Below are 15,881 nucleotides of genomic sequence, written 5' to 3' on the forward strand. Positions count from 1 at the left end.
CCCTTCCATACGACCTCGCTGTGGGCGGCAAACATCCATTTCCTGGAGTGGGAGGGACGTTTGGCGTCACAGCGATGTCATGCGGCAGCCGGCCAATAGAAGCAGAGGGGCGGAGATGAGCGGGAAGTAAACATCCCGCCCACCTCCTTCCCTCCGCATTGCCGGCGGGAGCCGCGGTATGCAGGTAAGCTGCTGTTCATCGTTCACAGGGTGTCACACACTGCGATGTGTGCTGCCTTGGGAACATTGAACAACCTGACGTACAATTTTTAGGTTTTGAACGATGTGCATGCGATTAACGTTTTTTTGTTCAATCGCAATCGCACGTAGGTTTTACACGCTATAATATTACGTATGATGCCGGATGTGCGTCACTTACGACGTGACCCCGCCGACACATCGTAAGATATATTGTAGCTTGTAAAGCTCGCTTTAGACGAGAAATGGAGACAATGGTGTAGTGTGTGGATCAAACGTTGCACCTCCCACACTTTTACTGTCAAAAGATCCAGCAACAAGTATTGCTATAACTTGGAGAGACTTCTTGCATAGAGCAGCCAAGGATTAAGATTAGGGGTAGAGTTAGGGCGGCTTTGCACACTACGATATCGCAGGTGCGATGTCGGTGGGGTCAAATTGAAAGTGACGCACATCCGGCATCGCATGCGACATCGCAGTGTGTAAAGCCTAGATGATACGATTTACGAGCGCAAAATTGTCGTATTCGTATCATCGCTGCAGCGTCGGCGTAATCCATAATTAAGCTGCAGCGACGGTACGATGTTGTTCCTCGCTCCTGCGGCAGCACACATCGCTGTGTGTGAAGCCGCAGGAGCAAGGAACATCTCCTACCGGCGTCACTGCGGCTTCCGTAGGACATGCGGAAGGAAGGAGCTGGGCAGGATGTTTACATCCTGCTCATCTCCGCCCCTCCACCGCTATTGGCCGCCTGCCGTGTGACGTCGCTATGACGCCACACGACCCGCCCCCTTAGGAAGGAGGCGGGTCGCCGGCCAGAGCGACGGTCGCAGGGCGGGTGAGTGCGTGTGAAGCTGCCGTAGCGATAATTTTCGCTACGCCAGCTATCACACGATATCGTACCTGCGACGGGGGCGGGCACTATCGCATGCGACATCGCAGCATCGGCTTGCGATGTCGCAACGTGCAAAGCCCGCCTTATGGATTACGCCGACGCTGCACCGATGATACGATTACGACGATTTTGCGCTCGTAAATCGTATCATCTAGGCTTTACACACTGCAATGTCGCATGCGATGCCGGATGTGCGTCACTTTCAATTTGACCCCACCGACATCGCACCTGCGATATCGTAGTGTGCAAAGCCGCTCTTAGGGTTAGGGTTAAAAAATAATGACATAAAAATACCCCAAAAAAATGTAATAAAAAAATAAAAATAAAGCAATGTATATATTTTTATGTCAAATTTCAGCATTATACAAACACTAAAGAACTAGACAGACAAGGGGAAACTACAATTACATCAGTATTGATGGAAAATGAATGTGCTTTGGAGATAAGGGGTTCATAACTAAACTGGTGGAATTGACTAATGGTCATACGCCTTCCCTGGATTCTGGCAACCTTCTCTAGATTGAGTGGCGCAGCATGATAACATGAGAAAATCTTTAGAAAGATATGAGTAGGCTAATTTCAGAAAGTATACAAAAATATAATAATTCTGAGAATTTTTATCTCTACACTGCTATAGTAGAGTCTTGTCACTTACTGTGTTTGGAAGGTTTGAAAATTTTCATCTTTTCTTGTGGTCGGACTTGAATATGAAAAGAGCTATAGGCTTGAGAAGAAGGGACTTGAAATGTACAGCTGTACAATACATAAGGAGTCCCATATTTCATTTGTTTTGAAGGATTATTGCATAACTTCTCTCTGCAAAAGAAAATATACTTTATTAAAAGGGAACACGTCAGGTACTTTGGGGTCACCAAGCTAATACAATTGCTGAATAAGGATGTAAAAGACAATTTAAACAAACCGTCCTGCCCATGAGTCAATATTTCATCAATGAAAATCAGTTTCAGTCTTTATGTGCAATGAGTGTTACAGGCGGGACGGCAAAGACCTTTTCAGCCGGGAGAGGGATGTGGCTCTGTGACTCCCCTGGACTATCAGGTCGTCACAGGGTACTGCACAAGCTGCCCTTCCGTGCGGTATTCCACCTCCCTCTTGGTTCTGGGTCCCTATCTTAGTGGTGTTGCCTCCAACAGCAAATCAAATCCTAGATACACCCTGCACCACACCCACCAGACACACCAGTGAACGGCTTGAGTGGAATAGAGTCGCCCACCTGGGGGGTCAGGGAGGGGAGGAGTGTAGTCGGTAGTAGTAGAGTAGTAGAGGAGAGAGAGGAAGTCGGGAGTGGTGGCTCCTGGAGAAGTTATCTAGGTTTCAGATGGTGGTCTGGGCCTAGAGGAGTCGGATCCCCGGTCACAGGGGAATGTGGCAAGGTGTCTGGATCTGTCGAGGACGACGGCCGGCAGCCTAGCACTGTCACCGGTCTGGGACCAAAGGCACGACGGGGTACATGGACCTTAGGTCGGGGAGTAGCTATAGGCAACCCGACAATTCAACTAAGGAGAACGGAGCCTTTATCATCTGTTCCCACCCGCTCCAGAATCGGGGCACTAGCGCAACGAGGGGGATAGGACTTTCCAACCCAAAACGGTCCAGAAAATCCCAAGCGTGAGCCCTGAGAGCAAGCTCCCACACTAAGCCACAGTGGGGAGTGGTGCCCGGCAAGTTCCATACTACCGGGCCATCAAGTTGAAGTTAAACTTAGTGCCAGCAGGCAGGTCGCGGATCACCAGGCAACACCATAGGCGACGGGACCCTGACGAGAGCCCCTCAGCGGCAGCGTTACTCAGAGAATTGGTTTACATGGTTGTCAGCGTCTGCTTATGAACTGAGTCAGTACGAGAGTGACCCCTGCATCCCACGGCACCCCTCACACCGAGTCCCGGGGCATCCCCCCTACCCGTGGAGGGCTAAGACACCTTGCTGCCCCACTTCATCACCCCGGGTACTCCCAACAGCACCAGCGGTACTCCTAAATTACTGTACACCACGGGTGGCGTCACGAACTATACATCAACTCCCCTGTAAATACCCCTTTTCATTTGAGTGGCCGCACAACCCCGGGTCCGGAGACCCTCGAGCCACAGCGAACCCGGATCCGAGCAGCTCGGCTGCTCCCACAGGGGCGGCACAGATCCACCAGACCATGGATCACAAGCTTACCCTGGAGGGGCATAACTAATCAGCTACCTGATCTTTTCGAGAGCATCTGGTTGAGAGGCTAGGCTTGTGTGGCGCCCTGGACAAGCCAGGGGCCACAGAGAACAACACCAACACACCCCACACTCCCAGCAGGCACACCGAGGTCAGACATAAAACCCTTGTTGCCTTCCTCCAGGAGCTGATGTTCACACCAGGGGGTGGGCCAGGCGGTTGGTCCCGCCCACCGAGGAGTTCGCAGTCCTGGAGGCGGGAAAGGCAGACAGATCAGCTAGGGAAGTGAAAGTGAGAGGAAGAAAAGTAGTAGTGGAGCAACTAACTGACGGCGTCCGGGTGTGTGGCCCGGGCGGTACAGCAAGGTTGGCGGATGGTGGTGACCGTCTGCAGGAGTGGCCTATCGGAGTCTACCGTAAGGACCGTGGACGGGCGGTGGCCCGGCGGTACCGGACCGGTACGCAAAGAGAAGCCAGCACCATCTGGCAGGGGCTTACGGACCCCGGCAAGGCTAGGAGTCGCCGTGAATTTGCCGAATTCGTTAGAGAAGGGAACCTCCTGGGTTTCCCAACAGTCAAGTCCCGACAGAAGGCAACAGTCCAACCAAGAGAGGGAGACACCGCCACCGCCAAGGCAACCGTTTCCCAGGGCCAGAGCCTGCAGGCAAAAGGGGCTCCTCCAGCCCATATCCAAGCTGGGGAGCGGGTTACTGGTGGGAACCCATTGGAACCATCTACCGTACATAGGTGCAGGGAAAGGCAGTCACCATCAACCTGCCGGGAGCAGAAACAACACCGCAGCCGTCTGTGGGACCCGTCCATCCAGCCGTGTGTTTTACCGAGAACTGTGTCCTCATCATTGGCTGAGTGAGTACCACCGTGCCGTGCGGCACAGCGTTGCCCCCGCGACCCTGCACCTCACCAGGCCCCGTAACCCGCCTGCCATCCATCCCTACCCCATCACCGGGCCCCGGGACAACCAACCCCCTACCCACGGAGGGGAGAACTAACAACAAAGCTGCTCCCTGTCACTGTTCCCGGGATCCCCGTCTAGAGCAGCGGTGGTGTCACCAATATCACCACAACCGTGGGTGGCGTCACGGACAATAACCAAATCCCCCCCACCATCAACATTCCCTTTTCACTCACCGGGCGAGGAGCGCCGCTCGAGTCCCCGGGATCCGGCCCACCGCTTGAGCCACCACCGAGCAGCAGCGGCAGCCGCAGCAGCAGCGGCCGGACCCGAGCAGTGGGAGAGCGCAGCATCCCCTCCTCCGCCCGCGACACTTGAGCTGTAGGTGGCCAACAAGAACAACTCCAAGGCAGTGCCCAAATCCTCAGCAGCTGATACTAATGGAAACAGGCAAAACGAAGTTGGAGCCACTGCCGGGAGAGGTTCAGGATGACCGTCAGGGTGGAAACTGGCATTAGTACAGACGGGATATGTGGTTCAGATTCACAGACAGTAACGAATACAGGAACACAGGAAGGTATTGGGACACGGGAACGGATACAGGAACTCAGGCTAATACCGGGACACAGGAGAGAATACAGGAATTCAGGTTGGTACCCAGACACAAGAACAGACTCAGGAATTCAGGATGGTACCGGGACACAAGAACAGACTCAGGGACTCATGCTGGTACCCGGACACAGGAATGGACACAGTAACTCAGACTACTACCGACACAGGAAAGGATACAGGGATTCAGGTTGGTACCAGGACACAAGAACAGGCTTGGGAACTCAGGCTTGTACCAGGACACAGGAATGGATACAAGAACCTCAGCCTGGCTGGTACCACAAAACAGGAACGGAAACAGGAACACAGGCTGGTACCAGGACAAAGTAACAGACACAGGTACACAGGTAGGAACCAAGATACTAAACAGATTCAGGTACTCAGACAGCTTTAGGTATGGGTACAGGTTCAGGACTGGTTTAGGTATACAGGTGAGTACCCAATCTGGAAAAGGATCCAGGGACCAGACAATGAGCTCAGTGCCACAAGACACACTGGGTGCGGGAAACAACATTGCACAGGCCCCTGGTATTTCCAAGTGATAGGCTGGGAACATCTGGGGCATTACCTGGTAGTCCTCAGCAATAAGCTGGGAACACATTAGGTGTGCATGCTGCCCCTTCAAGAAGCGTGGAGAGCGTGCGTCTCCTAAGCACGCAGCCAAGAAACCAGCACAACATGTGCAGGCCCTGGAAGTTGGTGGCCACAAAAGATGAGAATTGAAAATTTTTATGTTACTTATTTTTTACGCACCTACCATATGTCATCTATAATATTGGTACTTTATGTGGCATAGGAGTCTTAAGGCACCAGATCTTCTGCACCCTCTATGGCCCTATAGCATCTTACCTATGAATAGATGACTTGGTCGTACCATTTCTAGCACCATCTTTGTAGTACATCATGTAGGACAAGGAACTCAGCTCTTCTCTCACTTCCCAGCTGCACTTCATCTGTGTCAACCCATCATATTCGCAGTGCAGATTTTGAGGGACAGCTCTGTCCACTGGGGAAGACAATGGTGACAAATCAGACAGTGAGATACTTTGACTTTTTTGAATCTTACTAAGCTCACATTTCTGTGACATTTTGCGGAGTAGAAGCAACGTTAGAAAAGAACTCACAGTATTTTCTCTCCATCTAAACCCCAAAAATAGGAATTGGGATTTTTTTCCAACTTACATTTGACAGAATGCTGAATAACTTAAAGGGGTTATCCGGCTTATTTTGCCTTTTTTTGTCATTTTACTATTGGGCTACAGTGGGGTGTGACACCCTGGCCGGGCCAGATAGTCACAGAGAGGGCGCCGCACTACACCAGTCCCCTAACAAAGTGACAGCAGCCAAACATTAAAACCCTAGTCACCCCCCTCAGTGCTTGATGGACACACCAGGTGGCGGAACCAGGCGGTTGGAAGACGCCCACCGAGGAGTTCAGAGAGCCTGAGGCGGGAAAGTTCAGATCAATTTGAGTGTTGAGCAGAAGTGGAGGTCAGGCCTGTGTGTGACAGGCCTGAAGTAAACTGAGCCGGTGCCAGGGTAGGAGCCCTGGTACTGCTGGCTAGGAGGCAGATGGAGGCTTCTGTCTGCAGAAGCCGGGAAGATGGCTCGGTGGAACCGAGGTTAACCGGGACAGGGTAGTGGCCCGCCGGTACCGACCCGGGGAACCGACTCGGAAACCGGAGCACAAAGGGGGGGTACTCAGACCCTGAAGCTAGGTCCAGAAGCTACTGGGGGCTAGCTAATTAAATGATTGCAGCCAGGACTATAGGTCCTGTCCCACCCAAAGTCCCGACTGAAGGCAACAGCCGAACGAGGGGGATAGAAAGCCACCGCCATGGCAGAGAGATCCCATGAGCCAGCGTCTGCGGGCAAAGGGCTCCTCAGGCAACCACAAGCTGGGGAGCAGACTCCTGAAATTGCAAGTGCAGGTAGTCCACCATCCTAAACAGGTGCAGGAGAAAGGCAGAGACCACCAACCGGGTGGGGGACCAGACTGCAGCCGGCTGCGGGCACCGACTACCATCACCTTGGTTTACCAGCTACTCGTGTGTTTACTAATAGTGAGTACATCAGTGGCCTCCGGCCGCCCATCTCCCTGCACCGCCAAACACCCCCAACGGGTCCCGGGGCCACCATCCCTGCCCACGGAGGGGTTAACAACTTGCTGCATAACATCTCCCCCGGGTGCCCCATAACTGCAGCGGTGGTGTCCACCTTCACCACATCCCGTGAGTGGCATCACGAACTCAAACACGGCTCCGGCCGTACACCTACGTCCCCAAACCGCCAAACCCCTTTTGATCGACGTGACTGCAGGACCCCCGGGTCCGGAGACCCTCGACCCACCCACTGAAGGTCCGGGTCCGAGCGTCCCGGCTGCTGCCGAGCATGGGGCGGCACAGGGGCAGGTAAGTAGATAGCAACTACCTACCTGCCCTGCTGTCAGCCCCTCTCCTCCAGCTCAGAGCGATCATCTGACCACTCCTGCCGTAAATTTGCTGCTTCCTGTGATGTCATATTGACAGTGGGAGGACCTTGTTGATGGATGACACAGCCGATGTCATGTTGCCGCCCTGCTGGGTGGGTACAGTGCGTGGAGTCCCTGCCCCCCTTCCCCACACCCTCCCACATATCCCGTAGTGCAGTTGTCTCAAAGACTCTGCTCATAGACTGCATGCGGCCCCTGATGCTTCTTGCGGCGCGCAGGCCTGCAGACCCCTTGCTGATCTCTGCCTGTGCTGGGGCTGCTGCTGACAGAGCTATATATCAGATGACTGATTTCCGGGCGCTGCGCAGATGCAAGCTCTCTAGACAGCTACTGCAATGATCAGCTGCCAGCCAATCAGAGGCAGCAGCGGATCACTGGAGAAGCTGCATAGAGAGTGTGGCGCCCCTGACCTGGTCAGGCACCACTGAGTACTGCACCCATGCTGGGGACAGTACAATACAGGTAATCCAGAAGGCTGACAGGGGTGTGGAACACAGGCGCATAGTGATCAGGTCTCACACATGTACCCATGAGAGGACCCCTGGGGATCCCAGGAGGGGGAAAAGCCTTGACCTTCACTGGAATAGTGGAGGGGGCCAAAAGCCTCCATCTCCTCTCAAGGGGTGTGGTGGAGAGTCTGGTTGCTAGGTGGCGTAGGCAAGAACAGGAGAGGAGGAGCAGTGAGTCAGTTAGAGCAGAGAACTCCAGAGGGCTCAGTGAGGAGCAGACCTGTGGGGCTGTTGCTGTCTAACAGCGCCCGCGCAGTGGCTACTGACGGGGGAGAACGGTCAACTAGGAGTGCTACCTGAAAGCCAGCTTCAGCTAGAGAGAAAGCACGGAGTGGGAAGTAAGGAGACTGCTAGAGAGCACCAGGCCCAACCGGGCGGCAGATCCCGAAGCGAAGATAGATCCAGCTTTCTTCTGCTAAACCTGCCGGTGTGGGGCTCTCAAAGCCCACACCACAACACCACAAAAGCCGCAGCCACGTAACCGCAGTGAGGGCCCATAGGTCACAGGAGGCAAGCAGCTGGAGTGGCCTGGTCCGGGGAACAAGCAAACGGCAAACAAAAGGGGGAGAGAGGCTGCAGCATCTTCCCTGGGTGACCCCCATAGGGACTCAAAGTCGGGGTCACCCCAAACCACCAAGGGCTAAGGAAGGCGAGTCAGTAGTCACCCTCATAAAGTCAGCCTGAAGGATACCTGGTTCCCATCTGGTTCATCCCAGCTACGCCCGGGTTACTCACCCTGCCATCAAATGTGAGTAAAAACCCTAAAAGACATCCTGCCTGTGTGGAGTCATTCTGCGACTTGTGGTACTACGCACCTACACAGGGCCCTGGGGCTTGCCTCACTCTCAGGAGGCTATTCCAACTAACTGCACTCACCATCAGCCCCAGGCGTCCCTCAACCTGCAGTGGCGGTCCCTACTGGCCGCAATACTGAGAGTGGCGTCACGACAAGAAGAAGATCTCCTACCTGTGACCAGATCCAGCTGCGTGGAGTCCCTGAAGGTAATGCACCGACACAACACCTGAGGGGCTTCACAACTTCTGGCGTCACGAACAGGATAAGGACTAGACCTGTCTAGACAGGTGACCATGTGCCTGGGCGGTCCGCTTGAAAAATTGGAAGCGCCGCCATATTGCCACCATGAAAAGCGCGCTGAAAAACAACAGCAGCCCGCGCTGGAAGAAGTTACCGCCCACGAAGAGGTGTGGCTACCCAGAGATCCCCTGCGGAGTTCTGACCTTGCCAGCTATGAGAGTGGAAGCGTCCAGAGACGGCGGGAAGGAAAGAGAGCCACAAGCCTGCTGCTAGGAGAGGAGCTGCTGAAAGAGGCAGAGCAGAAACTGAACAGCTTGCTATCAGAGGCAACGGCGAGTCCACAGCTGGAGAGTCGTGCAGAAGAGGGCGCAGAAGAAATGGCGTCTGACCGCAGAAATCCAGAACCGGGCTCCGCTGCCTGGTGGTATCGGGAGCTGGCCCAGTTCTGCGACCGACTGGAGACCCGGGTTGTGGAGCAGATCCGGGAAGAACGAATGGAAATGCTGGAGATGACCGCGGCGGTTCGGGCCTATGAAAGGAGAGCCGCGCGCCGAGTGCCAGACAGGACGGCGATGACGCAGACTCCGATGCTGCCACCGGTGGGTGAGTCGAGTGATGCCCCGGCCAGCGCAAGTGCCCCGACCCCTGCTGCCACGCCCGCGGTCCCCGAAGAGGCGTCCGGTGCGGCGACGCTGAAGCAGGCCGCAGCCACACCAGGTGCGGCCTTCCAAGCCCCAGCGGCCGCAGCGATGCCCTGCTCGGCCCACCAAGACCCGGTCCCTGCAGCAACGCCCAGTCCGGCCCGCAAAGAACCGGCTGCCACCGCGACCCTCATCCGCGCCGCAGGCGTAACGCTGACCCAGGCCGCCGCCCTGCTAGGCCCGGCCCGCCGAGACCCCACCGCCGCAGCAACGCTCGTCCGCGCCGCAAGTGAGGTGCTGAACCAGGCCGCAGCCACGCCAGGCGCGGCCCGCCAAGCCCCGGCCGCCGCAGCGATGCCCTGCTCGGCTCACCAAGACCCGGTCCCTGCAGCGACGCCCAGCCCAGCCTGCACCGATTCCATCGCGACAGCGACGCCGATCCAGGCCGCCGCCATACAGGGCGCGGCCCGCCAAGACCAGGCCGCCGCCAAACAGGGCGCGGCCCGCCAAGACCAGGCCGCCGCCATGCCGGGCGCGGCCCGCCAAGACCAGGCCGCCGCCATGCCGGGCGCGGCCCGCCAAGACCAGGCCGCCGCCATGCCAGGCGCGGCCCGCCAAGAAGAGATTACCTCATCGTTTACCCCGGCCTGCAAGGCCAGAGCAGACACCGCTCCCCAGTCCAGAGAGGTCCCTGCTAGGAAGACCCTGATAGGAGAGGACCCCGAATACTGGAAGCTGAAGGCTGACCTAGAGGCCCAGTTCCCACAAGAGATGGTGGATCGGTATCTGCTCCCTCCGCATACCCCCAAGGAGATTCAGGCAACCCCTGCAGCCGCGCCAGAGAGTCCACCGCCCAGACCAGCTGAAGAAAGCCCATCCCCAGCACTGCCACCAAAGGAGTGCCAGGAAGAACTAAGGGGGAGAGGAGGCCAGGAAGCTGAGGAGCTGACTCCGGAGCCACCAGCAGTGGATCTATACTCAGATCTATACTCCCCACTCCGTTGCTCTCTCTTTAGCCGTGGGTGGATTTCGGGCAGCACTACCAGGTGACCGTTCTCCCCCGTCGGTAGCCACTGCGCGTACGTTGTCAGAATTGTGTCGAGCTCCAGGGTCGGCTTCTGCTCTCCCTGAACTTCACTACCCAACTCCTCTCGGCTCACTCCTCACTTCTGTTCCCGCCTACGTCACCTAGCAACCAGGCTCTCTACCACACCCCTTGAGTGGAGATGGAGGCCTCGCCCCCTCCTGGGATCCCCAGGGGTCCTCCCAAAGGTACATGTGTGAGACCTGATCACTATGCGCCTGTGTAGTCACACCTCGGTCAGCCTTCTGGATTACCTGTTTTGTACTGTCCCCAGCATGGGTGCAGTACTCAGTGGTGCCTGACCAGGTCAGGGGCGCCACATTCCCCCTTAGTTATCAACAGCACGTCCTCGGGCTGCAAGACAACATTTTAAAATGCGTAAAACAGTAAAACATTTTAAAACCACCAGGTACCATACATCACCACCCTCCACCCACAAGTCCGTTAACCCACCCAAAACCCTCTCAGGAGGCAGGTCACCGGTTTCTTTTGGTAACCAGGTCTGGGCCATCCGTTTCCCCAGACCTTTCCTCCAATCTTCCTCTCCCGTTGGCCGCGCCTTCAGCCACTTCTGGCAGGATGTGGAGGCGGCTTTCATGGTCTGGTGGTTTCAGGGTATACCTGGCCTGGTGGAGCTGCGCCTTCAGCCTCTTCTCAGCAGGATGCAGAGGCGGCCTCCACAGTTGGTGCCGACCAGGTACCCTCTTTGTGGTGGAGAGCCAGGCCCCATAAACAGGCGTGCTCCCTGGTTGCAGGCGAGCCAGGCCCCTAAACAGGCTGGCTCTGGTGGTGGTACCTCTGGGGTAACTATTTACACTGCGAGAGTTTGTGGCTATAGCCAGTTCATAGCCTTAAGGTTCATGGGTTAAAGTGCAAAAAGAGGTTTCTCACATTAGTTCATGTGGGCACATTTCTTGAACTTGTAAACGTTGCAAAACTTGTCAAAACTTGTAACTTCTGTACTTTACTTGCTTTACACAGATTCCTCCTCACCAGGGCTTGGGCCTGTAGGGCTGTGGCACCTGTTGCTTTCTCCATCTCTGTCATCATCTGTAGTGGTCTCATCAATGGGTTCTTTATCTTTTCTTTCCTCTTCTTCTGTATCTGTTTCTTTTTCTCCTTCTTTATCTTGTAGTGTTGAGACAGCAGGGTTTCTGTAGGGATTTCTGGGACATGGTGTGACATCTAGTGCGTACCATCCGCGTTCTCCTTGGTGTTTGGTGAATTCTACCGGGTCTCCTATCTGTAGGTTTCTTCCTGGATGTCCTCTAGGTAAATGTGCTCTTACATCCCTTCTGTTCACAAAAATGCCCTCCTTTACACCAGGTGCTACTATAAAGCCATATCCAGACCTTAGACTGAAGTCTTCTACAACTCCTCGACAAAGTGGGCCTCTGACCTGGGATTTGGCTCTTCTCAAGGACCGCTTTTCCTCTAAGTCTCTGGCCGTGACCTCGTCCTTCTCCTCGGGAGACTGCTGTGCAGGTGGATCCCTTGTCCTACTGCGGCGCCGTGTCCTGCGGGCTGGGTCCTGCCTGACTGCCACCTCACCGCTTGCAGGCTCCCAGGTGATGTATTTGGACAGATCTTCTTCAGCGGAGGATGTCGGGCCCTCTTCATCCCAGCGGGAGTACGGCAGCATCTCTAGCTCTTGGACTGGTGCTGCATCCGCTGCTGACGGCTCTGGGGTCAGCTTCTCAGCTTTCTGGCCTCCCCTCCCCCTTAGTTCTTCTGAGCACTCCTCTTGTGGCAGCGCTAGGGATGGATATTCATCAGCAGGCCAGGGCGGTGGACTCTTTGGCGTGGATGTTGCAGGAGTCTTCCTGTGGGTGTGCGGGGGGAGCAGATACCGGTCCACCATCTCCTTTGGGAAGTGGGCCTCTAGATCAGCCTTCAGCTTCCAGTATTCGGGGTCCTCCCCCAGCATGGACTTCCCAGCAGGGACTTCCTTGGGCTGGGGAGTGATGTCTGCTCTGGCCTTGCAGGCCGGGGTAGATAATTGTACAGTCTTGCCTTGGCGGGCCGCGACTGGCAGGGCGGCGGCCTGAATCAGCGTCGCTGTTGTGGCCGGTTCTTGGCGGGCCGGGCTGGGCGTCGCTGCAGCGGTCTGGGCTTGGCGGACCGCACCTGACTTGGCGGCGGCCTGAGTCAGCGCCGCCGCGCCGGGCATCTCTCCAGGGACCGCAGGCATGGCAGCAGGGGTCGGGGCACTCGCGCTGGCAGGGGCAACACAGGACTCACCCATCGGTAGCATCATCGGGGCCTGAGTCGTCGCCGCTCGGTCTGGCACCCGTCGTGCGGTTCCCCTCTCGTAGGCCTGAACCGCCGCAGCCATCTCCTGCAGCTCCGCACATCCCTCTCGGATCTGCTGCACGATCCTCGCTTCCAGTCGGTTACTGAACTGGGCAAGCTCCCAGGACCACCAGGCAGCGGAACCCGGCTCTGGGCTCCTATCTTCAGACGCCATCTTCACCACGTCGTCGCTGCTCTGCAGATCTTTTCTCAGCAGCAGGCCTCCGACTCTTCCTTGCAGCCTCAGTGCCAGTTCCTTCACTGCCTTGAACTCTTCTCCCAACAGCAGGCTTATCAGTCTCTGCTCTGCCTTTTCCAGCAGCAGGCTTCTGGCTCCCTTTCCTTCCCGACGTCCCTGAACGCCTCCGCTCTCATCACTTGCGAGACCAGGACCCTGCAGGGGATCTCTGGGTAGCCACACCTCTTCGTGGGCGGTAACTTCTCCCAGCGCGGGCTGCTGTTGTTTTTCAGCGCGCTTTTCATGGTGGCAATATGGCGGCGCTTCCAATTTTCCAAGCGGACCGCCCAGGCACATGGTCACCTGTCTGAACAGGTCTAGTCCTTATCCTGTTCGTGACGCCAGGAATGTGGGGCCCCGAGGTGCGGTGTCGGTGCAGCTGTGCATTACCTTCAGGGACTCCACGCGGCTGGATCTTGTCACAGGTAGGAAATCCTCTATTTTGATTGTCGTGACGCCACTCTCAGAATTGCGGTCAGTGGAGACCGCCACTGCAGGTTAGGGGTGCCTGGGGCCGATAGTGGGTGCAGTCAGTTGTAATAGCCTCCTGAGAGTGAGGCATGCCCCAGGGCCCCGTGTAGATGTGTGGAACTACAAGTCGCAGAATGACTCACACGCACAAGCAGAATGTCTTTCAAGGGTTTTACTCACTGAGGGTGGCAGGGTGAGTAACCCGGGCGTAGCTGGGATGAACCAGGCTGGAACCAGGTGTCCTTCAGGCTGACTGATGAGGGTGGCTACCGACTCGCCTTCCTTAGCCCTTTGTGTTTTGGGGTAACCCCTGCTTGAAGCCCTGCTGGGGTCGCCCAGGGAAGTTGCTGGTGCCTCTCTCCCCTTCCTTTTGGCCCGTTTGCTTGTAGCCTGGACCAGGTCACTCCGGCTGCTTGCCTCCTGTGAGCTATGGGCCCTCACTTTGCTACGTGGCTGCGGACTCTGTGGTGTTGTCTTGGGGGTGTAAAGTGCCCCCTCATGCAGGTTTGGCAAAGGACAGGTGAATCTATCCCTGCACTGGGACCTGTTACCCGGTTGGGCCTGGTAACTCCCTGACAGTCTCCTTACTCCCCACTCCGTTGCTCTCTCTTTAGCCGTGGGTGGATTTCGGGCAGCACTACCAGGTGACCGTTCTCCCCCGTCGGTAGCCACTGCGCGTACGTTGTCAGAATTGTGTCGAGCTCCAGGGTCGGCTTCTGCTCTCCCTGAACTTCACTACCCAACTCCTCTCGGCTCACTCCTCACTTCTGTTCCCGCCTACGTCACCTAGCAACCAGGCTCTCTACCACACCCCTTGAGTGGAGATGGAGGCCTCGCCCCCTCCTGGGATCCCCAGGGGTCCTCCCAAAGGTACATGTGTGAGACCTGATCACTATGCGCCTGTGTAGTCACACCTCGGTCAGCCTTCTGGATTACCTGTTTTGTACTGTCCCCAGCATGGGTGCAGTACTCAGTGGTGCCTGACCAGGTCAGGGGCGCCACATATACCCCTCCTAAAGAAACTAAAGGACTTTTCAGATTGACTTTAAATTCACTTGCAAATTTTCCTTTAAATCCCAATGTCAGGTAACTGGAATTACATCAGAAAGACTTCCTCACTTTGCCGTCACCTCCGAATTCAGTTACTACTATAAACTACTCTACTGCATTCGTTGACCTGGTTTTCTTGTTCCTAGTCATCGGCATTTGCTAATGAGGCAAGTCCCTTAGAAATGTGTGCTTCTGATGAGTCCGCATCTTCAGGGACCCATCGCAGTGACTTGGCATTTCTTTATGCAGATCCGGCAGTGTCTACACGTGCAATTGTATCTACCGCCGCTTGTGGAGGGCTGTGAGGAGTAAAAGAGGGCACATATTGTACTTTGAATTTGATTTTAAGCAATTAAGGGTGTTTTGGGCTTGGTACAATACTTTTCTCTCTCAACCATGACCCCTTAACATCTAAAGACCCCGTTACACGCAACGACATCGCTAACGAGAGATCATTAGGGTCACGGAATTCGTGACGCACATCCGGCCTCGTTAGTGACGTCGTTGCGTGTGACACCTACGAGCGACTGCTAACAATCAGAAATACTCACCTAATCGTTGATCGTTGACACGTCGTTCATTTTCAAAATATTGTTGCTCGTTCTGGACGCAGGTTGTTGGTCGTTCCTGAGGCAGCACACATCGCTACGTGTGACACCCCAGGAATGACGAACAACACCTTACCTGCGTCCTCCATCAACGAGGTGGGAGTGACGTTAATGCGGCTGCTCTCTGCCCCTCCGCTTCTATTGGTGGCCCACTGATTGACATCGCTGTGACGCCGCACGAACCGCCCCCTTAAAAAAGAGGTTGTCCGCCAGCCACAGCGACGTCGTTAGGAAGGTAAGTCCGTTTGACGCGTCCGTTTGTCGATATTGTTCGCCACGGGCAGCGATTTGCCCGTGACGCACAAACGACGGGGGCGGGTGCAATCACTAGCGATGTCGCAGTGTGTAAAGTGGCCTTAACTAATTCACTGGCGGACACAGATGGAAAAGAGCCCCTGTGCAAAAACAGTAACTGGGCCCTTTGCAGTCCAATAACTCATCAGAATGTACAATTCCACTGACTTTGGAGGTAGAAATGGATTCTCTTACCTCTTGGGCCCCTGTGCGGCTGCAGAGGTGGCACCAATCATATGTCCACCCCAGAACTACTTCTAGACTAGATAATCTACATACCAAATGCTGAACTGAAGCTTAAAGGGGTATTCCCATCTCCAAGATTCTATCCCAATATGTCTTAGGTGTAATAACAATAATAATAATAATAATATTAGC

At 55.5% G+C, this 15,881-nt stretch overlaps 1 protein-coding gene across 1 annotated transcript in view; it reads right to left on the reverse strand.

The window, feature by feature from the left end:
• Positions 1 to 15,881, reverse strand: part of CSF2RB (colony stimulating factor 2 receptor subunit beta) — a 101,145-nt gene that overhangs the window by 44,196 nt on the left and 41,068 nt on the right. The window contains exons 7-8 of the mRNA XM_075320838.1: positions 5,639 to 5,795; positions 1,749 to 1,909 (exon numbers count right to left, since the gene is read on the reverse strand). Coding sequence (XP_075176953.1) covers positions 1,749 to 1,909; positions 5,639 to 5,795 — 318 coding nt within the window. The remainder of the gene's footprint in view (positions 1 to 1,748; positions 1,910 to 5,638; positions 5,796 to 15,881) is intronic.

Source organism: Anomaloglossus baeobatrachus, chromosome 8, assembly GCF_048569485.1.
Source record: "Anomaloglossus baeobatrachus isolate aAnoBae1 chromosome 8, aAnoBae1.hap1, whole genome shotgun sequence".
Taxonomy (NCBI): Eukaryota; Metazoa; Chordata; class Amphibia; order Anura; family Aromobatidae; genus Anomaloglossus; species Anomaloglossus baeobatrachus.